Here is a 17,932-nt window from a genome sequence, read left to right on the forward strand (position 1 = left end):
CGAAACCCGCGTCACGGGGTAGTGGACGTCGTGAGGCTGGTGAGAAGAGAGAGATGGAAGAGGAAGACAGGGAAAGACTTGAGAGAGCGGAGGGGGATAGAGAAAGAAAGGGAGAGACAGACAGACAGATAGCCAAAGAAAGAGAGAGGAGGAAGAGAATGAAAAGGAGGAGGAGAGGGGGTGGGGTAGGGTGGGGGGTAGGGGGGGGGGAGAAGAAGTTAGGGGAAGGGAGAGGGAAAGTGCTAGGCACCATCGACTTGCAACATAGGAACAGGAAGAACTATAAACATGAAACAACACAATTATAACACAATAGATATATCTAACACAGCTTGCGTCTTGCAGTCCCCCTCCCCGCCACACACACACACACACACACTGACACACACACACACACACACACACACACACACACACACACACACTGAAATACAAATTTATCTTTGGAGTAATGTAATACGTTTTTTAGGGGGGCGAGGGGGAGGGGGAACCCCCAGATATTTTTCTAATCGGTTTGAATCGGATTTCAGACCGTCAAATTTCATGTTACCACCATTCCCAAACCCCGTTCAGCCTGTAATTCATTGAGCACAAAATCAGAAACAGAAGACCTGAGAAAGATATTATTCCTCCAACAGAGAAAGAAAGGAAGGAAGGAAGAAAAAAGGAAGAAAGAAAGGAAGGCAGGAAGGAAGGAAGGAAGAAAACGTACTCACGCAATCTCCGATGCGGTGAAAACTCCGAGCAGCTCTCCTCTTAATGGCCAGATAGGTGCACACCACGACACAGAACCTGTTCCTTCCCTAAACCCAACCTGAATGTGAAGAAGGAGAAGAAGCAGAAGAAGAAGACGAAGAATCCCACAGGGCTGATGGAAGAGCGCCACTCTTCACTATACTGGCAGCCAGCACGGAGACACATTCACACAGTCCCTGTCATCCCCCTACCACCCCACACTCCTCCAACACGTCCTCCTCCTCCTCCTCCTCCTCTCCCACCTATCTCCGCCCTCTCACTGTTCCTCTTTCAATGGCACTAGCCCCCGCCGCGAACTGTGGCGTGAAGCTTTGAGTGATGGTGACACACTGGCGGCAAAATCCTAGAAAGAAAAAACAATTTTAAAGTCCTTGTCAGTCCGAGTCTTCTGTGCACGTGCGATACGTCTCCCAGTCATAAAACAAGGCCACACACGGGGGGTGGACTTCGCTGACTGTGCTGGAATGGTGATTGCATGCCTGTTATGTGTTGGACTACGCAGCAGGCATCGTGTGTGAGAAGGGGGGAGGAAGGGGGTGGAGAGGAGGGGAAGAGACAGGGGTGTGAGGCGTGGGGGCGTGGGCGTTGGAGAGAGAGAAGGGGAGGAGTAGTGAGGCAGACTTCCAGCATACAGGAACGTTATGATTGCTCTGCTGCGTTGTGTGTACACATCCAGCGCCGTGTGCACACTGGGTAAAGCCGGGATTGCATGGCACGTCTGTAGATGAGGGGTGATGAAGGGGCGCTCTGAGTGGTTAGTTTAAAGCCGATTTGTTTGTTGGTTTCCTCTCTCCGCCCTCCGAATCGCCGCAACCAGCCCACACTATAATTATATATATATATATATATATATATAAAGGTGTGGAAGATGATAAACGTGGCGTGTGACAGTGTGGTTCACTGTGAATGGAAAATGGGTTGCATGATCGAAGTCAGCAGCGCTATTAAGTTTTCTTACCGTTAAGAATGTTCCTACCTATACGGGATTTACCGTGGAGTTAGGAGCATTCTTAACGATAAGCACACCAAGGTGCTGAGTTCGCTCGTGCAACCCACTCCTAGGGCCGGGGTCCCATGAAGCGATCTGTGTAGCGCTAAGTTTGCTTAGAATTAAGATTGTTCCTAAGTGTATGGAATTTACTGTGGAGTTGGGACCATTCTTAACGATAAGCTAACTTTAGCGCTGCTATGTTCGCTCATGCAACCCACCCAAAGGGGAAGTCTTAATTTCAAGTCAGATAATTTGTATTTCAGCTATGAAGGAGAGCTGCGAAAGACGTTATGCTGTTGCTATGGTTATGAACATAACAAAATTTGAAAGAAAGATTGAACTGATGTGGAGAGTATATGCAATGGTTCAGACTTTAGTTTATCTATTTAATTTGAGGGCCGGGAAGGGAGTAATAAAGATTTTGTGAGAGTCCGTGTGTAGTTATTTATGCTCAGATTATTATGTGTGACTGAATAATGAATTTGGAAAGTATAGTTCTTGCCATGTGCTATTGTCTTTGGGTCTTTAAGTGTTGCGTTCTGGGGCCAGCTCTTTGTTTGGGTGCAGAGATAGGGACAAAACAGAACAAAACGAAACGAAATGTTATCTGACCAGGGTATTGAGATAAGCAAGTAGGTGTATACATCAGTAGTGCTTTTTCCACCCAGCCATGGGGTGTATAAGAAAAAGGGGGAGTGAGTACATGTAGGCTAAAATGAACACAATGAGTTACCAAGGATAAAGAAACAAAATGGAACACTACACAATACCAACACGACACAAGGCAAACTGAACAAATTGTGTGTGTGTGTGTGTGTGTGTGTGTGTGTGTGTGTGTGTCCCTCTCTGTGAAAAATTACCAAGTAACTCGGGTAAGCCTAATCTTGATGCTGTTTGTACGGTATGTTACGACTGGTCAATAAAGCATCCAATACACTGAAGATTGTCTGTGTGCACACACGACGAAATAAATAAGCAGTACGTTATGGATGTATACACACCCATACACACAAACAACAAAAACTGCGCTTCATACGTCGCAGATATCATGTGGGAACCCATGCAATGCTCAGTATTTTTTGAGAGATCGCGGCTCTCTCGATCCTGTGAAACAGCCCACTGATCACTCAATGGAGACAGCCACATAAAATGGCAGTTGGATTACTCACTGATTGGACAGGACGTCGTTCCTTCTCCGTCACTTCCGGTCTCTCCCCACACCCAACACTTCTTAATTTATTTATCTGTTCATTTATTTATTTATTCGGTAGTAGTCATAGTAGTGATTTTTTTCTTATCTTCTTGTCTTTTTTTAAATTTTATTTATTTATTTATTTATTTTAATCACCTTGTTTGCTAACTACTGCTTTCACATCGTGTCGTGTCTTCAGTGGTTTCTCGCAGTGTGTGGGAAAGCGTTGTAAGTCCCCCGAATATCTATCAATCAAAAATAATCATTTCCGTTGAATAAATGACATATAGAGATATCGTCATCGTGTGTGTGTGTGTGTGTGTGTGTGTGTGTGTGTGTGTGTGTGTGTGTGTGTGTGTGTGGGTGCGTGCGTGCACGCGCGTGTGCGTGCATGTGTGTGTGTATGCATGATGCCGTGCGCGCGCGCGTGTGTGTGTGAGTGCGTACTAAGGAGTTATGTTTCGGAAATGCTCAATTAATCAGCATCATCGAACAACACTACAATGACAAAAGGAAAAAAAATCCATAAAAAGGGCGATTTCTAAGGATTCGGATTTCCCCCATTTCCCAACGAATAAAATGAACGAGGGTTTGACAAGGGAGTGAACAAGGGTTGTGATCGTACCGCCCCTCCCCCCCCCCCTTCCTCCACTCCTCTCCACTCACTGATTTTCCCTCTTTCTCCAGCACACACACACACACACACACACACACACACGCACTCCCCCTCTCTCTCTCTCTCTCTCTCTCTCTCTCACACACACACACACACACACACACACACACACACCAAAAACAAAAGAAAGAAAGAAAAATACGCCGCTTCATAATGCAACAGGAACCGCCGGAAGACAATTGACTTGGTCAACGTGTTTGTCACTGCGTTCAGAAAAACAACAACAAAAAAAACAAAAAACGAAAGGAAAAAAAAAAAGGTTTCGGAAGTCGATGATGGGCCATTTTCTGAAGGCATGTAACTATATATAGTGTGCGCTCAACAGACTGACATGAGCTCACCCGCAGCTGGGCCAACAGCAAAGTGAGAGCAGTGTGATCAATGGTTTCTCCACTGCAATGGGAAATCATTTACAGCTTTTTTTATTCAGACTTCTTGCTATAGCGCATATTCTTGAAGCTCTATGCGCTTTACAGCTCACTATACAGCTCAGTCTTTCGTGAATGACTATGTCTCAAACTTGGAGGCAAGATTGCACTGACTCTTAGTGTTGCAGCCTTTTAATTGGGGGCTAGTTGGCTTTTGGGAACCATCCCAACGCCGACTGTCCTAAAACACTCTTGGCCGAGAGAGAGGGGATGTAACATTATAGTTAAATTCCAGCCCAGATAGTTGAAACAGCAGTTGCCTCCTCTGCTGTTCTGACGGTCATAGTCGGACACGACTGACTACCATACATACTAGACTCGGCTGTAATGTGAAACAACATATGCTAGGCTTGCAAATGGTTGCATTTTGAAAACGCGAAGCAAGATCCGAAAAAGGTGACTGCAGTATTAGAAAGAAAAACAAGAAACAGCGATGCATGACTGAGCACTAGCTGACAGAAGAGAGAATTCTGGGCTTCAGGATTACTTCCCATTACTCGTGTACTTCATTTTTCTGCCCCATCGTCTTCACAATTTCAGTGACACTTACTCCAACGCCGCTCCTTCCGAGTCCCCATACACAGCCACACCTGGGTTCGTCTGTCGCAGTCCCAACAACGTCGGCAATCTGCCGCGGGGAACCACCAGAGGCCACACACCAGAGGAGACCCTGCACTGCTGCTGAGTCACTTCGGTGGTGTTCAGTGGTGCCTGTTCTGATTTAATGTACTTAGGACATCACCTACTAAGCCCCCTGCTGACAACAATAATGGATCTGTTGCGGAGCTAGACTGAGTGAGCGTTCCCCCCAAACCCCACAGAGTGAAGACCGCCGCGACCACGTCGGTCCCTCCGACACTGAACAGCTCCCCATGAATCTTCCGACACTGCCGAAGACTCGCCCCTAGCACGGAAGTGGAGGGGTATAGAAACTGACGTCACCATAAGAGCAGGGCTTGAAAGGCCACATAAATTGGGGACTTTTCTTTAACTGATGATGAAGACGGAGGAAGAGGATGGTTACTGCTGCTATGGAGGTCCATTTAGGTTTGGGACTACGTGACAAGGCTGAACTCAACGCTTTCTGTCATTATGATATCCCGGATTTATCCAGGCCGAGAGATATAGACACTTGCGGTGTTGGTCTGGGAATAAGAGCAACACATCCAAAGACGCATCCGTGAAGGGGATGACACTCGATTGTGTGGTCCGAGCTAGTCTTCCGCCCATTTATGAATGACTGATATAGATACTTATAATGCGTATAACATCTGTCTGAGACCAAGCTCTAAGCGCTTTGAAACAAATGGTTCATTTCACAACAGGCTGCCTACCTGGGTAGATCCAACTGACGGCTGCCACTCCAGTGGGCGCTCATCATTCGTTTCCCGTGTCATTCAATCAGATTTCAGCCATGGGCACACATACTCAGACAGACATGTAATACTTTATGTGTATGACCGTTTGTTTTTTGGTTTTTTTTAATTTACCCTGCCATGTATGCAGCTACACTCCGTCTTCGAGGGTGTCAGTGCATGTTGGGTATGTTCTTAACACACAAAATGCTGACATGGATTACAGGATCTTTAACATGCATATATGATCTTCTGTCCTAAGCCCATAGCACACTCAGCTCTGGGTAGGAGCCAGCTGCGGGCCAAAAACCCATTCCACTGGGATTTGAACCTGCGTCCTGCCAGCCGTCAGTCTGCAATGCAAACCACTTCGCCACAGCAGCTGGTATTAGTCATGTACTTTGTTTCCAGTCCATGGCATGTCTAGCCACATCTTGCGTTGTGTGCGAGAGTGGGAAGTCCCTTATGAGATAACAATGCAGTGACACCAAAAGTAAGCACATATTTTGACTTTGACCTTGGAAAATGATAACAAGGTCAAATATCCCTTTTTTTTTCTCGTGTTTATACTTTTGTTGTTGTTGCTTAATCCTCTGATATTTGTTCATGCAAGAGACAGAATTGGAAAGACATTAAATGAAATAAGTAAAGATGAATTTGATGTGGAGAAATATTCATGTAAAAAAGTGAAATTACTCAATCACTTTGACAAGCATCCTCATGGAGGATATTTTTTCTCACTGGTTAAATTACCTATGAGAAATGTATTCATGCACACACACACACACACACACACACACACACACACACACCGCATAACAAAAGCTGGCCAGACAAAATGGTTCCTTCTAAAACCTCTTTAATACAAAGTCACAGTTTGCTCATGTAGCTATAGACAAAACAAGAATGGTCTGGAATAGTCATACACATATATAACGCAACAATCACTATCGTGTCTTCTTTCATAAATAAAATCAAAATTAAACAAAGCTCCTGAATATATTGGTAACAAGAGAATGTGGATCATTAACACACACACACACATGAATATATATCTCAACAAATGAATGGTCACAGAAATAACTGACAACATCAAACCTAAAAAAGTATAACCAAAAAAACAAACAAAAAAACTAATAGAATTATAGCAGAAAGAAAAATCCAAATAATGAACACATAAAATAATGAACACTTCATCCAGAGACCTGCATTGTTTTGGTTTTTGACATGAATTGATATTTCAAGATGAACAAAAGTAAACCCAAAAGTGATTTGGTATTATCCAGACTAAGAATAACACTTTTTTTTTAAAGAAAAGAAAAGAAAAAAAAAGAATGAATATAAGTAGTGTGAGGAAACATCCTTGGGTTTTGTTTTCCTTCTGTGTATTTATCTCATTTGAAATCAATGTGACAAATCTGTTTGTTTGTTAAAGAAATTAAAGCAAATTGAAAAATCAATAATAACTATTCCAATTCCATGATGACATACACTGCCTCACAGTAAGTTTTATGTATTACACAGTAATGATTTTGACCAAAGCTGAAAGAATATTGCTGCTCATAGTTCTTGACTGATAATATGTATACATATGCATATACATATAAACATCTTCCAAGTCAAAGATCTAAATAAAGTGAAACAAAAGAGAATGAAAACAGAGCCCCTGATACATAACAAGGTCTTACAGAGCATATGCTGACCATCACACTGATACCTGTTTTCAAAGTACAGCTGATCAGTTATGTCGACAGATTGGAAATCATAATCAAAATAAATCTGACTTTTATCTAGATAAGTCTTTCAGTATGCATAAAACACCTTACAGCATTAATACAGTAAAACAATACTGACTGCTTCCTTTGAGCAAACACATCTACAATTAGAATACAATGTACAATACAGCTGCTTGGACCTTATCCCAATAGTGTAAAAACAACATGGCACAACCTGCGTAAATACCATACAAAAAGAGTATTAACAAAACCTGTAAAAACTATCATCAAAATTAAATGTTTTCACTTCAACTATTATAACATATTCCCTGACATAAATTCTTACGCTGACAACTAGCGTAACCTTAAGGTCAATACATAGCATAGAGCACCCTGTTAAAAATAAGAAACTAACACAAATAACCCCCTGAACAAGATACTCCATTATAAGACAACTGACAGTTGTTGAGTACCTACATATCAGATCATTTTGTATGCACTTATGGAATGAGTAATATCTATGCACACACCATTGGTCAGAGTTTTAAAAGCGGATATTTCCCTATGATTGAAAATAAAATAATCAAATGCCTGAAAGTAAAATAATCAAGAAAATTGAGTATTAGCATGACAGATTCACCAGCAGGTCTGGCATGGGTGAAATATATATATATATATATATATATATATATATATATATATATATATATATGCAACAACATGGGGTGGGGGGTGGGGGAGGTGAGGGGGGCAGGGGGTGAGGGGGGGGATCTCACATAATTTCAACAACAAAAAATTTATGCGCGAAGAGTTCTTGTCCACTCTGTGAATTATCACCAACAAACAAATTGTATCATTAGAATGTGAAGAGAGAATGAGAAAACATATTCAAGCCTGAGGCAAGTTATACTATATATCATATAGTGACTGATGGCAAATGGAAATGAAAATTCCCTCTGCAACATACCCAAGACTAAAGATTGGTTTATCATCTGTGCAAAGGTACAGGAATTTACTCTTACACATAAGCTTGAAATTCCTGCTCAACCAGCTGAACACAACTGCTAACTTTTGGACAGAAAACAAGTAAACAAACAGAAAACTAAAATATATAAATATATATATATATATATATATATATCTATATATCTATCTATCTATATATATATATATATATATATATATATATATATATATATATATATATATATATATATATATATATAACCAATCTCCTGTGGAATCAAAGACTGACTGCAGTCTTCTCTATCCTGAAGACCCCTCTACCTCCTTCCCACTCTTACACTATCTCCTTCCCACCTCATCACAAACAGTTTTGTTCTTTTCCTTCTTCTTTTTTCTTATACAAAAGGCATAAAGTAAGAGCATTGAAAACCTGGTTACATTCGCTTTAACATTGTTATTGTTCTCACTCTTGCAGGATCACAAGATTCAATATGTAACTGTAAGTTATAGTTGGGTCATACACAGCAAAATGTAACAACTGCAGTTTATGACCACATTCTTTATATACAGATTCATATATATGACAACAACAACAAAATGTATGACTTTCACCTTTTTATTATCGTTTATTACTTTCCAGGTTACAGCTGTTGATCATGACTGTACAAATCCAACAATAAGTCCAATAAGTAGACAAACCAAACATACAAAACACAAACGAAATAGAAATCAAGACTCATCAAATCACCACTCCAGAAAACAAAATCTACATTTTTGACACTTGTAAAATAAAACAGTTCAAATTTCAATCATCAAACTCTTTGGCAACATAACCAAGCAGGTAAAATAAAATGAAAAGGTGAAATAAAACAAAGTCTTTACATTATTCATTTTCATTACATTCTGAAAGTCTTCTCTGATAATCCCTATCAGACAAACATGATCAATGCTGACAAGACTGCGTCAACATACAGCACAAAAGACACTAGTTCCAAAAGACCATGACAAGAACTGGTGAGAAACAGCTGGTAACTGAAAGTATGAAAAATCTGCATAGTAGTACAACACGGACTCCTTTCTACTCACACGACACTTGTGAAAGATGCGTGATGAAGTGAAAGCAAAACAAACAGGAAACCATCAAAGTTCCTTAACTCTTTATCACTGTGCCTCCATCAGTCACACAATGCACTACCACAAACAAGAACAAAGTCAGCATATTGCTCTGTGAGTCGTTCTGGTGTACCATGAGAGAGAAACACTATATAGTACAGTAAAACATACACAACACTTTTCATGAACATTACTACAAATGCTGAAACATTTTTCTCCTATGTATGAAAAACACAAGGTATCAATATGCATGAGATTTCACACTGTTTTTTGTTTGTTTGGTTGGGTTTTTTTGGTCTTAAAAAAGGATTGTAGAACACAAAGTGACCAGGAAACACTTCAAGAGCAACACCTTCACTGGGGATAATGATACCCTGAAATCATGTAAGTGCCATATTATAGATTTACCATAGCTTGATTATTCAAGGTTTATTTTCCCATGAGGATTTATTTTAGAAACATACAGAACTTTTCCAGTGAAAACAAGATATGGTATACCACATATTTGTTTAGTAAGTACAAACAACTACAGACATGACATTTGATGTAACTGACAAATGCACACAGATTCTATACACTCTCTAACTGCAAAATGGTTGGAGGATAATAATGCACATGCATTATCAGCTATATGAACAGACCACAGTTCAGAAAACAGGCTTCTGAGAATGCAGCTTGACAGCATACATAAAGGACAGCACAAGAAGCAAGAATGTGTGCCATTGAGAAAAAGATACTTTGTGCATTTTGTAAGCATAGGCATAATTTTGGCCAGACAGATATACTTTTGACACAGCTGGAAAATGATGGCACAGTTTCATGGTTTTTGTGTTTCGGATTGATTTGTTTTTCTTTAAAAAAAAATTTTTTTCAGAGAAAATTAACTGATTAGTCTTCTACCATTTCTTCCATCCATCGAGTATGTCCCCCCTGGCAGACCTGGCCAATGAGAGAGAGGCTGGGGGAGGGGGCGGGGGGGGGGGGGGGGGGTAACCAAACAGGGGTGATGGCACGACACGTCGGAACTTACCCTGTGAGTGATGAGTTCATTTTGTTTCTCGTGTGCTCTGTGAGAGATTTTCTGGATCACTTACTGAGAAACCTACTTTAGGAAGACTGCAAGAGCACTGGGCAACAGAATGAAAGAATTATTTTTTAATGACATAGCATTTCTATGAGAGATGAGCACAACTTAAAAACAACAACAACAAAACAACAAAAAACAGTGTGCTTCAGAAACCATGCAAGATATCACTCTTGATCATTGAAGGTGGAGATAAGAACTACCTTCCATCCACAAACAGATGCTTGCCAACAAGAATTTTAAAAACAAAAACTTTCATTTTGTGTTTGGGTCATCAAATGAGACATTTCTGTTACCTGTAATGCTCCCAAATATTTTGCTAGTTCATTTATTTTCAATTGCAAAATTTTTAGTGTGTGCAACTGGTTAATTTTGTGCCTGGAAAATTTGACAGGATGAAAATATCATCCTGCTATTACCCCCACTTTCCAAACTACTAGAATTTGTGAACGGTAAGAGATAACCTGATTATATGTCAGAAAGTTGCAAATCTATTTAAAAATTGAAAAACTTCAAGGATAATCATCGTCATGCCATGTAAGTTTAGAAAAAAAAATCAACCAAAAACCTTCACAGTCAAAAAATGGTGCAAGCATTAACTTACAAACTGTTTTCCCATCTCATAATCAAAGAAAGTGTCCTCTGAAAAATATATTTTCCAGTGCCATACTGCTTATCTCACCAACTACATGGACTCTCACAGATGTGTTTACATCTTAAAACCATTGAAGCAATTTTTTTTTTATCTGTCACAATTGTGTCCATGAAAAAATAAAGAGTCATTCACACTTACACACAACCTGGCAAATTTCATTCAATCAAACTTTCACACACACTGGCACTGTCCAGCTCAAATCCTTTTTCCATTTTTTTTTTCTTTCCAGTACCATCTTGTCTTGTATCTCCTAATCAGTACCTTCATTACTAAAGTCTGTAACACATATACAGGTGCTCAACCTATTTGAACTGTGAGATTTCTGTCTGGTTTGGTCATGACTGTCTCATGGTGTGTCAGTACACTTCAGCTGCATTCATTGTTCTGTATTCCTCTCATTCCATCAAAAACTGGCCCATAACTTCATTACAATACAACTGCCAGGAGAAAACCCCCAACAAAAACAGTCTGATAATCAATTAGAACAAAACTCTTTCAGAGGAGTTCCAATGATTATTCCCTATGTGCAGTAAAATGATTAAATGTCGAGTGAAATTTGCAAATATGAGATTTAATAAGACAGGAAGGCTATCACACACTTAACTGTAAACCTCATGTACAAATATCAGTCTCCACAAAGCATAAGACATCTAATAAAACAAAATTTTAAAAAATGATGTTACTTTTGCTACATAAACACATTTGTTTTAACCTGCAAAACAAATGGCTGTCAGTGTGGTAGCGATGGGCATGCCTATGCGATGTGCAAGTGAATACTATACACTTTACAGAAAAGTCCTCCACACACATCATCTCCCTGTCATAACAGCTGAAATGACATGTCGCCAGAGCATGGGGAAAAACCCACCAATTTTGACAAACAGCAGAGTAGTAAATAGTAACAAACAACAAGCGATGGAAAAGTTATAAGTGTCCATTCTCTCAATACTTTCATTTTTGACTATTTGTTATATGTGGGACAGTTTCTATAGCATAAAAGTATATTTAAAAAGTTTAATATATAACCTTCAATGAAAAGTCGCAACTTTTGCAGCTATATCTAGGTAAGCCTTGCGCAATGACACATAGCTAGAAGCCCAAAGCAGTCTTTGTATAGCGCTTGCCAAAAGCCTAGCCTACACTTCTAAATGACTGACACAGCAATGATCAGTCTGGAATGGAAAAAAAAAACCCCCAAAAACCCAACAACACTGGAATCAAAACATGCTGCACCTTCTCAAATGATAACCAGACCACCACCACCCCCCACCCCACAAAGAACCACGTGAAAGGAGAGAAACAGAACAGGACAAAGTTGGTTGTTTTTTTTCTTTGTTTGTTTGTTATTTTTTTGTTTTGTTTATAAAGTGACTGAAACCAACACTACACAAGAATAACAGTCAGGGACAGGTGCCTGGATGGGAGTGGAGGGGACTGGAGGGGGAGGGGGGGGGGAGGCAGCAGTTTAACTCTTGGTGGGGGAGGAGGCAAGACCAGAGGAGGGGGGGCTGGGGCTGGACGAGAGCTTGGACCCTCCGAAGCGGGGAGGGGACATCCCGGCGTAGATGCCACGCGGGAGGTCAGCCTCCTCCATCGACATGCTGCGGGTTCGACCCGGGGGCGTGCCCTGCCCCCCTTCGATGGACGCTGACCGCTGCACCCGCGGCATGGGGACACCCCCCACTGAAACAGCAGCAACAGCTCAGGTGTGTGGTGACCAAATAGTAAAGAGTGGTAACTCTCTCCATTCAAAAGGTACACACCTGCAAGTCAATGCTGCTTATGCTACTGATTTAAAGAGTGGTAACTCTCTCCATTCACAAGGTACACAACTTCAAGTCAATGCTGCTTATGCTACCAATTTGAGGAAGTGTTTGGATTTGTTACAATGCACCGTTTATTTACCTGTGTGCCAGCTGAATCAGTAGCATTTTATAAGCAGAATTGACTTGAAGTTGTGTACCTTGTGAATGGAGAGAGTTACCACTCTTTACTATTTGTTAATCATTTGTTCTCCTGGGTTAATTGTTTATTCATTACAGGTGTCGTAACAGCTTACTACTCATGGTTCTGATACCAGCCACACTTGTCTGTGGAATATGCTGTAAAATGATTTGTCCGTCTTTGGATTCGTGCATGTGTTGTTTGCATGTTGAATTGATCAAGGGGATGTCTAGCACAAAGGCTTGCTCAAGCTGGTACATAGGTTTTCAGTTATTTTGCAGCCATAGACATGAATGCAAACACACACACACACACACACATGTTCACATGTTTGTGAGCACACACACACATACATAGTTATTTTGCACACATACATGTGCTTGCAAATACACACAAATGTGCACACACCCACATACACACGTTTGTGAACACTGACACACAAAAACACACACACACACACAAAAAAAAAACAAACAACAAAAAAACAAACAAACACATACACAAATACACACACACACACACACACACACACCAGCCAAGAACAGAACTAAGACAGAAACAGCTCCCACCAGAGCCACACTGAAATTCACCACTCAAGATAATTAGTTGGGTTTGGGGTTTGTTTATTTTTCTTTGACTTTTTTTTCATTTTTTTCTTTTTGTTCCTTGTGCATTATGAAACAGAAATACCCTTGCAAGTTAACTGTCACTGAAGTTCATTGCAATTGCCGAATGTATAATAAAGGATGTATTTTTCCTATAGTGATATATGTGAATTGTGCAAAACTCTGTGAAACATGACGTTTCAGTGAGAGAAATATAACCTTCAATGCAAGGGGGAGAAAAAGAAGAAGAAGAAAAAAAAAAAAAAGAAATTCACCACTCACCCAGTCCCAGACCCTGCAGGAAGTACAGGAAACTTTCTGCAAATCTTTCAGGCTGAAATGATAAAAAGAAGCAGCATATAGCTTTCCCAAAATTTGGGGGGTTCACACACACACACACACACACACTCACACACCACTAAAGTTTATTCCTTCCACGTTCTACCAATATCCACACACCTTTAACTCTCTCCATACGAACGGCGAAACAGACGACGTTAACAGCGTTTCACCCCAATTAACACCATTAAAATATTGCAAGTGGAGGGCTCTTATACTGAAGACGTGAATGTTGACAAAGAATACCACAATTCTGACGACGGAAGCTAAACGTTGGGTCATTCAGACACCCACTGGACATCCGAGGGGTCTGTGTAGAGGAGAAGAGAGGACTGGCCGTACTGAGTGAGTTAAACTAAATCCTGTGATGACATCCACTAGACAATGTGACGTACGTAATCTATCATTGCACTCAAACTTTTGTAACATCGTTGTAAGTCAGGAACTATTGTTTCTTTTTTCTTGTATTATTTTGTTGGAATTTAATTTTGCTTTTGAATAATCATTTTTGTAATGTTGTTTGTTTCAGTTACCCCTTCATGAGGGGCCATAGTCTGATGAATAAAGCATTTGCATTAGCACACTCATGCACACACACACACACACACACACTCTCTCTCTCTCCTCCAGAACGTTGGCGACACCATCCACACACACACACACACACAGATGCACACACTCACCCTCTCCTCCAGAACGTTGGCCACACCGTCCACTTCAAGGTAATCCACGTTCTTCTTGTCCAGACAGGCCCGCATGCGGTTGAAGAGCGTGTGCACTGAGTCGATGAATGAGGACTTGCTGCCCGTCACCATCAGGATGGGGCACCTGCAGGGGTCAAGGTTCAAGGTTTAACCAACCACCATGGTGAAGCGGTTAGCGTTATGGACTGATGACTGAGAGCATGGGGGTTATAGCCCCATAAGAGATGGGTTGGGTTTTTTTTTTCCAGTTGATGATGTGAAGAGGGAGAAGTATATTGAAAAGCAAACAAACAAATGAAAAGTTGGCCCACAGTGGCTGCCATGGTGAAGTGGTTATATCATAGACTGATGACTGGGAGGATAATAGGTTTAATGCCCCCCCCCTCTCCAATCAGAGGTAGGTCTTTTCAACCAGCAACCACCTCCTGACCAGAACTAAGAGTGATGTGGGCTCAGATGGGGGGAGTGTTAATAAAATTTTCTGACCAACACTGCAAGTGTCTGTATCTCTACGGCCTGGTTGGTGCCAGGATATATTATGAAGAATACAGCCTTGTCATGTGGTCCCAAAGCTTAATGGACCCGCATAGCAGCATCTTCATCACCCCTGTCATCATTCAGATGTCCCAAAATCTAGGGTACCAAGAAAAACTTAAAGTTTAAAGGTCCCATAGCTTTTCATAGCCAAAGGGGGCAGTGGATTCATATTCTCTGTGTCTAGGGCTCAGCAGAGGATTAAACTGGGCCCAATCTTCTCCCACTGCTGTTTTAAGCTTCCCTAACCAGTCACATGGAGTGAGGAAAAATGCAGAAGACAGACCGAAAATGCTTTTACTCCCACAAAAAATATAATGTGTAGTGCCCTCCAGCTACAACTTAAAATTCTAAAATATTCAGATAAAATACAATGCTATCTAACAGGGACGTATGGCAGAATCGGTTCAGCCACATTGGACTTCTGATCCTGTGTTCACCAGTGATCAGTGTTTGAGGCCCCATTTAGGCAATGTTGTTGAGTCCTTTGGAAAGATACTTTATTCCAATGTTCCTCACTCCATCCAGGTGTGAATGGGATCCTGACTTTGGTTGGGGAAGGTTAAAATTGCAGAATGAGAGGATATGGCCCAGTCTTCCTATATTGAGCCCTAAACACAATCAATATGAATTCAATGCCTCAAAGGCCATAAAAGGTTTGGGACCTTTAACATAACCCTTTAAACTTTTATGTAGCTACGGAACAGAAAATGTGCAGAAGTATCATTGTCTCTGTAATTGCTCCACTTTCATGGCTTTGTCTTAACAAGAGTAAGAATACTTGTTTGTTGTCTAATTAACTGAGAAAATTATGTTTCATTTTGTTTGTTTTTATCTACACATTAATACTAAGGAGTCAGCAGCAGTGACAGATTTGCATGCATCCATTAAATTACAAAGAAGTCAATTCAATTTTCTGAGATGACCATCACTGGCTCCTAATCAAAGTATTCAACTTCTTCTCCTTTTTTCTTCTTCTTTTTTTCCCCATAAATATTTGTATTCATTTAATTTTCTACAATGTACAAAATCATAGTGATAAACAACAGAAACAGACACTCCATTTTTTTGTATGATTGTCAGTCATGTTTAACTATGACCATCAGAACAGTACAGGAGGCATCTGCTGTCCCAACCATCGGGGCTCCAATTTGATCATAGTGGAGAGTGTTTTGCCCATGTCACATCCCTACTCTCTCGGCTATGAGGGTTTTAGGACAGTCAGTACTGGGATGGTTCCCAAAGGCCAACTAGCCCCCCAAGGCTGCAGCACTAAGAGCCAGTGCAGTCTTGCCTCCTAGTCTGAGAGTAATAGACTTTCACAAAAGACGAAGATATAAATGACTTCCCACAGCAATGGAGAAGCCATTGATCATACAGCTCTCACTTTGCCGTTGGCCCATCTGTAAGCTTATGTCAATCAGTGATACGATCACAAAACACCACACTGAAATAACCCATGAAAAATTAAAAGATGAAGAAAGACATATATGACATGTAATGCCTACATGCTGTACAAGAAGTTGTTAGTTTTTTGTCAGTGTCCAACATGTACACTCCATCTGTTACCTCTGAGAATATTACAAACATTAAAGGACACAATGAATTAAAGCACTATGATTTATTGTTATCATTATGTCAGTCACCATCATCATCATTAGCATCGTTCACCTTTTACTTTTTTTCCCCATTTTCTCCACATGCTACTTCTGTCACTTGACCAGACCCACTCACCTCACTTTTCCAATGGTGTCAGCAATGTTTGTGCGCCTGTAACAAACAAAGCACGATCAGTGACACAGATAGGGAGTTTCACAAGGAATTCATGCATCCGTTGAAACTGAACGAAGCGTAAGTTTTAAAAGCAAACAGGCGGTATACTGATCTCATAAACTGTTCAGAGCATTCTTTCTTGTTGACCACATTGTACCCTATCAGTGCAGCTGCACTGCAGTTTCTGTGGACCAGCCTTACAACAGCTGAGTGCACTGACAATACCATACTTCATACACAAATGTCATAAAGAGATATGCTCAACCCCCTTGAAAACACCCACAATTAATGCAGAAGCTAAGCCAACAAACTAAAACCACCAAGTGAGTACAAAACTCATTGAGGATGTGAATGTGCCAGCCGCTGCATTTCATAAACATACTCAGTCCAAGGGAAGCAAGTGGGTGTTACATATAAATCAGTGCTCAGGGTTCAATGAGTTAAACTGAAATTCTCAGTCACCTTCTGCTGCTGCTTGCCCTTCAGTTTCCTCAGTGTTCTCAAACACAAGTTGCCCAGACACAGATGTTAGTGTCACATAAACTGACCACTGGTACACAGTGGATTTGAACCTCCTTGAATGGTTCAACACCATAGAGCACAAAAGCTGAGTGGTTAAAGTGTTTCAATATGAGAGTCCTGGGTTCAAATCCTGGTCAAGACACCTGGTGGGTTGAAGGCATAGATTTTTCTGATCTCCAAAGTCAACAGATGTGCAGACTTGCAAGAGCCTGAGCCCCCTTCATGTGTCTATGTATGCAGAAGATCAAATGCCCGTGTTAAAGATCCTTCATGTGTATATGTATGCAGAAGATCAAATGCCCATGTTAAAGATCCTTCATGTGTATATGTATGCAGAGGATCAAATGTCCGTGTTAAAGATCCTTCATGTGTCTACGTATGCAGAAGATCAAATGCCCGTGTTAAAGATCCTTCATGTGTCTACGTATGCAGAAGATCAAATGCCCGTGTTAAAGATCCTTCATGTGTCTATGTATGCAGAAGATCAAATGCCCGTGTTAAAGATCCTTCATGTGTCTATGTATGCAGAAGATCAAATGCCCATGTTAAAGATCCTTCATGTGTATATGTATGCAGAGGA

At 40.9% G+C, this 17,932-nt stretch overlaps 1 protein-coding gene across 1 annotated transcript in view; it reads right to left on the reverse strand.

The window, feature by feature from the left end:
* Nucleotides 1-8,292: 8,292 nt before the first annotated feature.
* The window catches only part of LOC143301913 (uncharacterized protein ZK1073.1-like), a 66,863-nt gene continuing 57,223 nt past the window's right edge, over nt 8,293-17,932 (reverse strand). The window contains exons 10-13 of the mRNA XM_076616360.1: nt 16,792-16,827; nt 14,503-14,647; nt 13,763-13,814; nt 8,293-12,614 (exon numbers count right to left, since the gene is read on the reverse strand). Of these exons, the coding sequence (XP_076472475.1) occupies nt 12,397-12,614; nt 13,763-13,814; nt 14,503-14,647; nt 16,792-16,827 (451 nt within the window). The 3' untranslated portion in view covers nt 8,293-12,396. The remainder of the gene's footprint in view (nt 12,615-13,762; nt 13,815-14,502; nt 14,648-16,791; nt 16,828-17,932) is intronic.

This window comes from Babylonia areolata, chromosome 2 (genome assembly GCF_041734735.1).
Source record: "Babylonia areolata isolate BAREFJ2019XMU chromosome 2, ASM4173473v1, whole genome shotgun sequence".
Classification (NCBI taxonomy): Eukaryota; Metazoa; Mollusca; class Gastropoda; order Neogastropoda; family Buccinidae; genus Babylonia; species Babylonia areolata.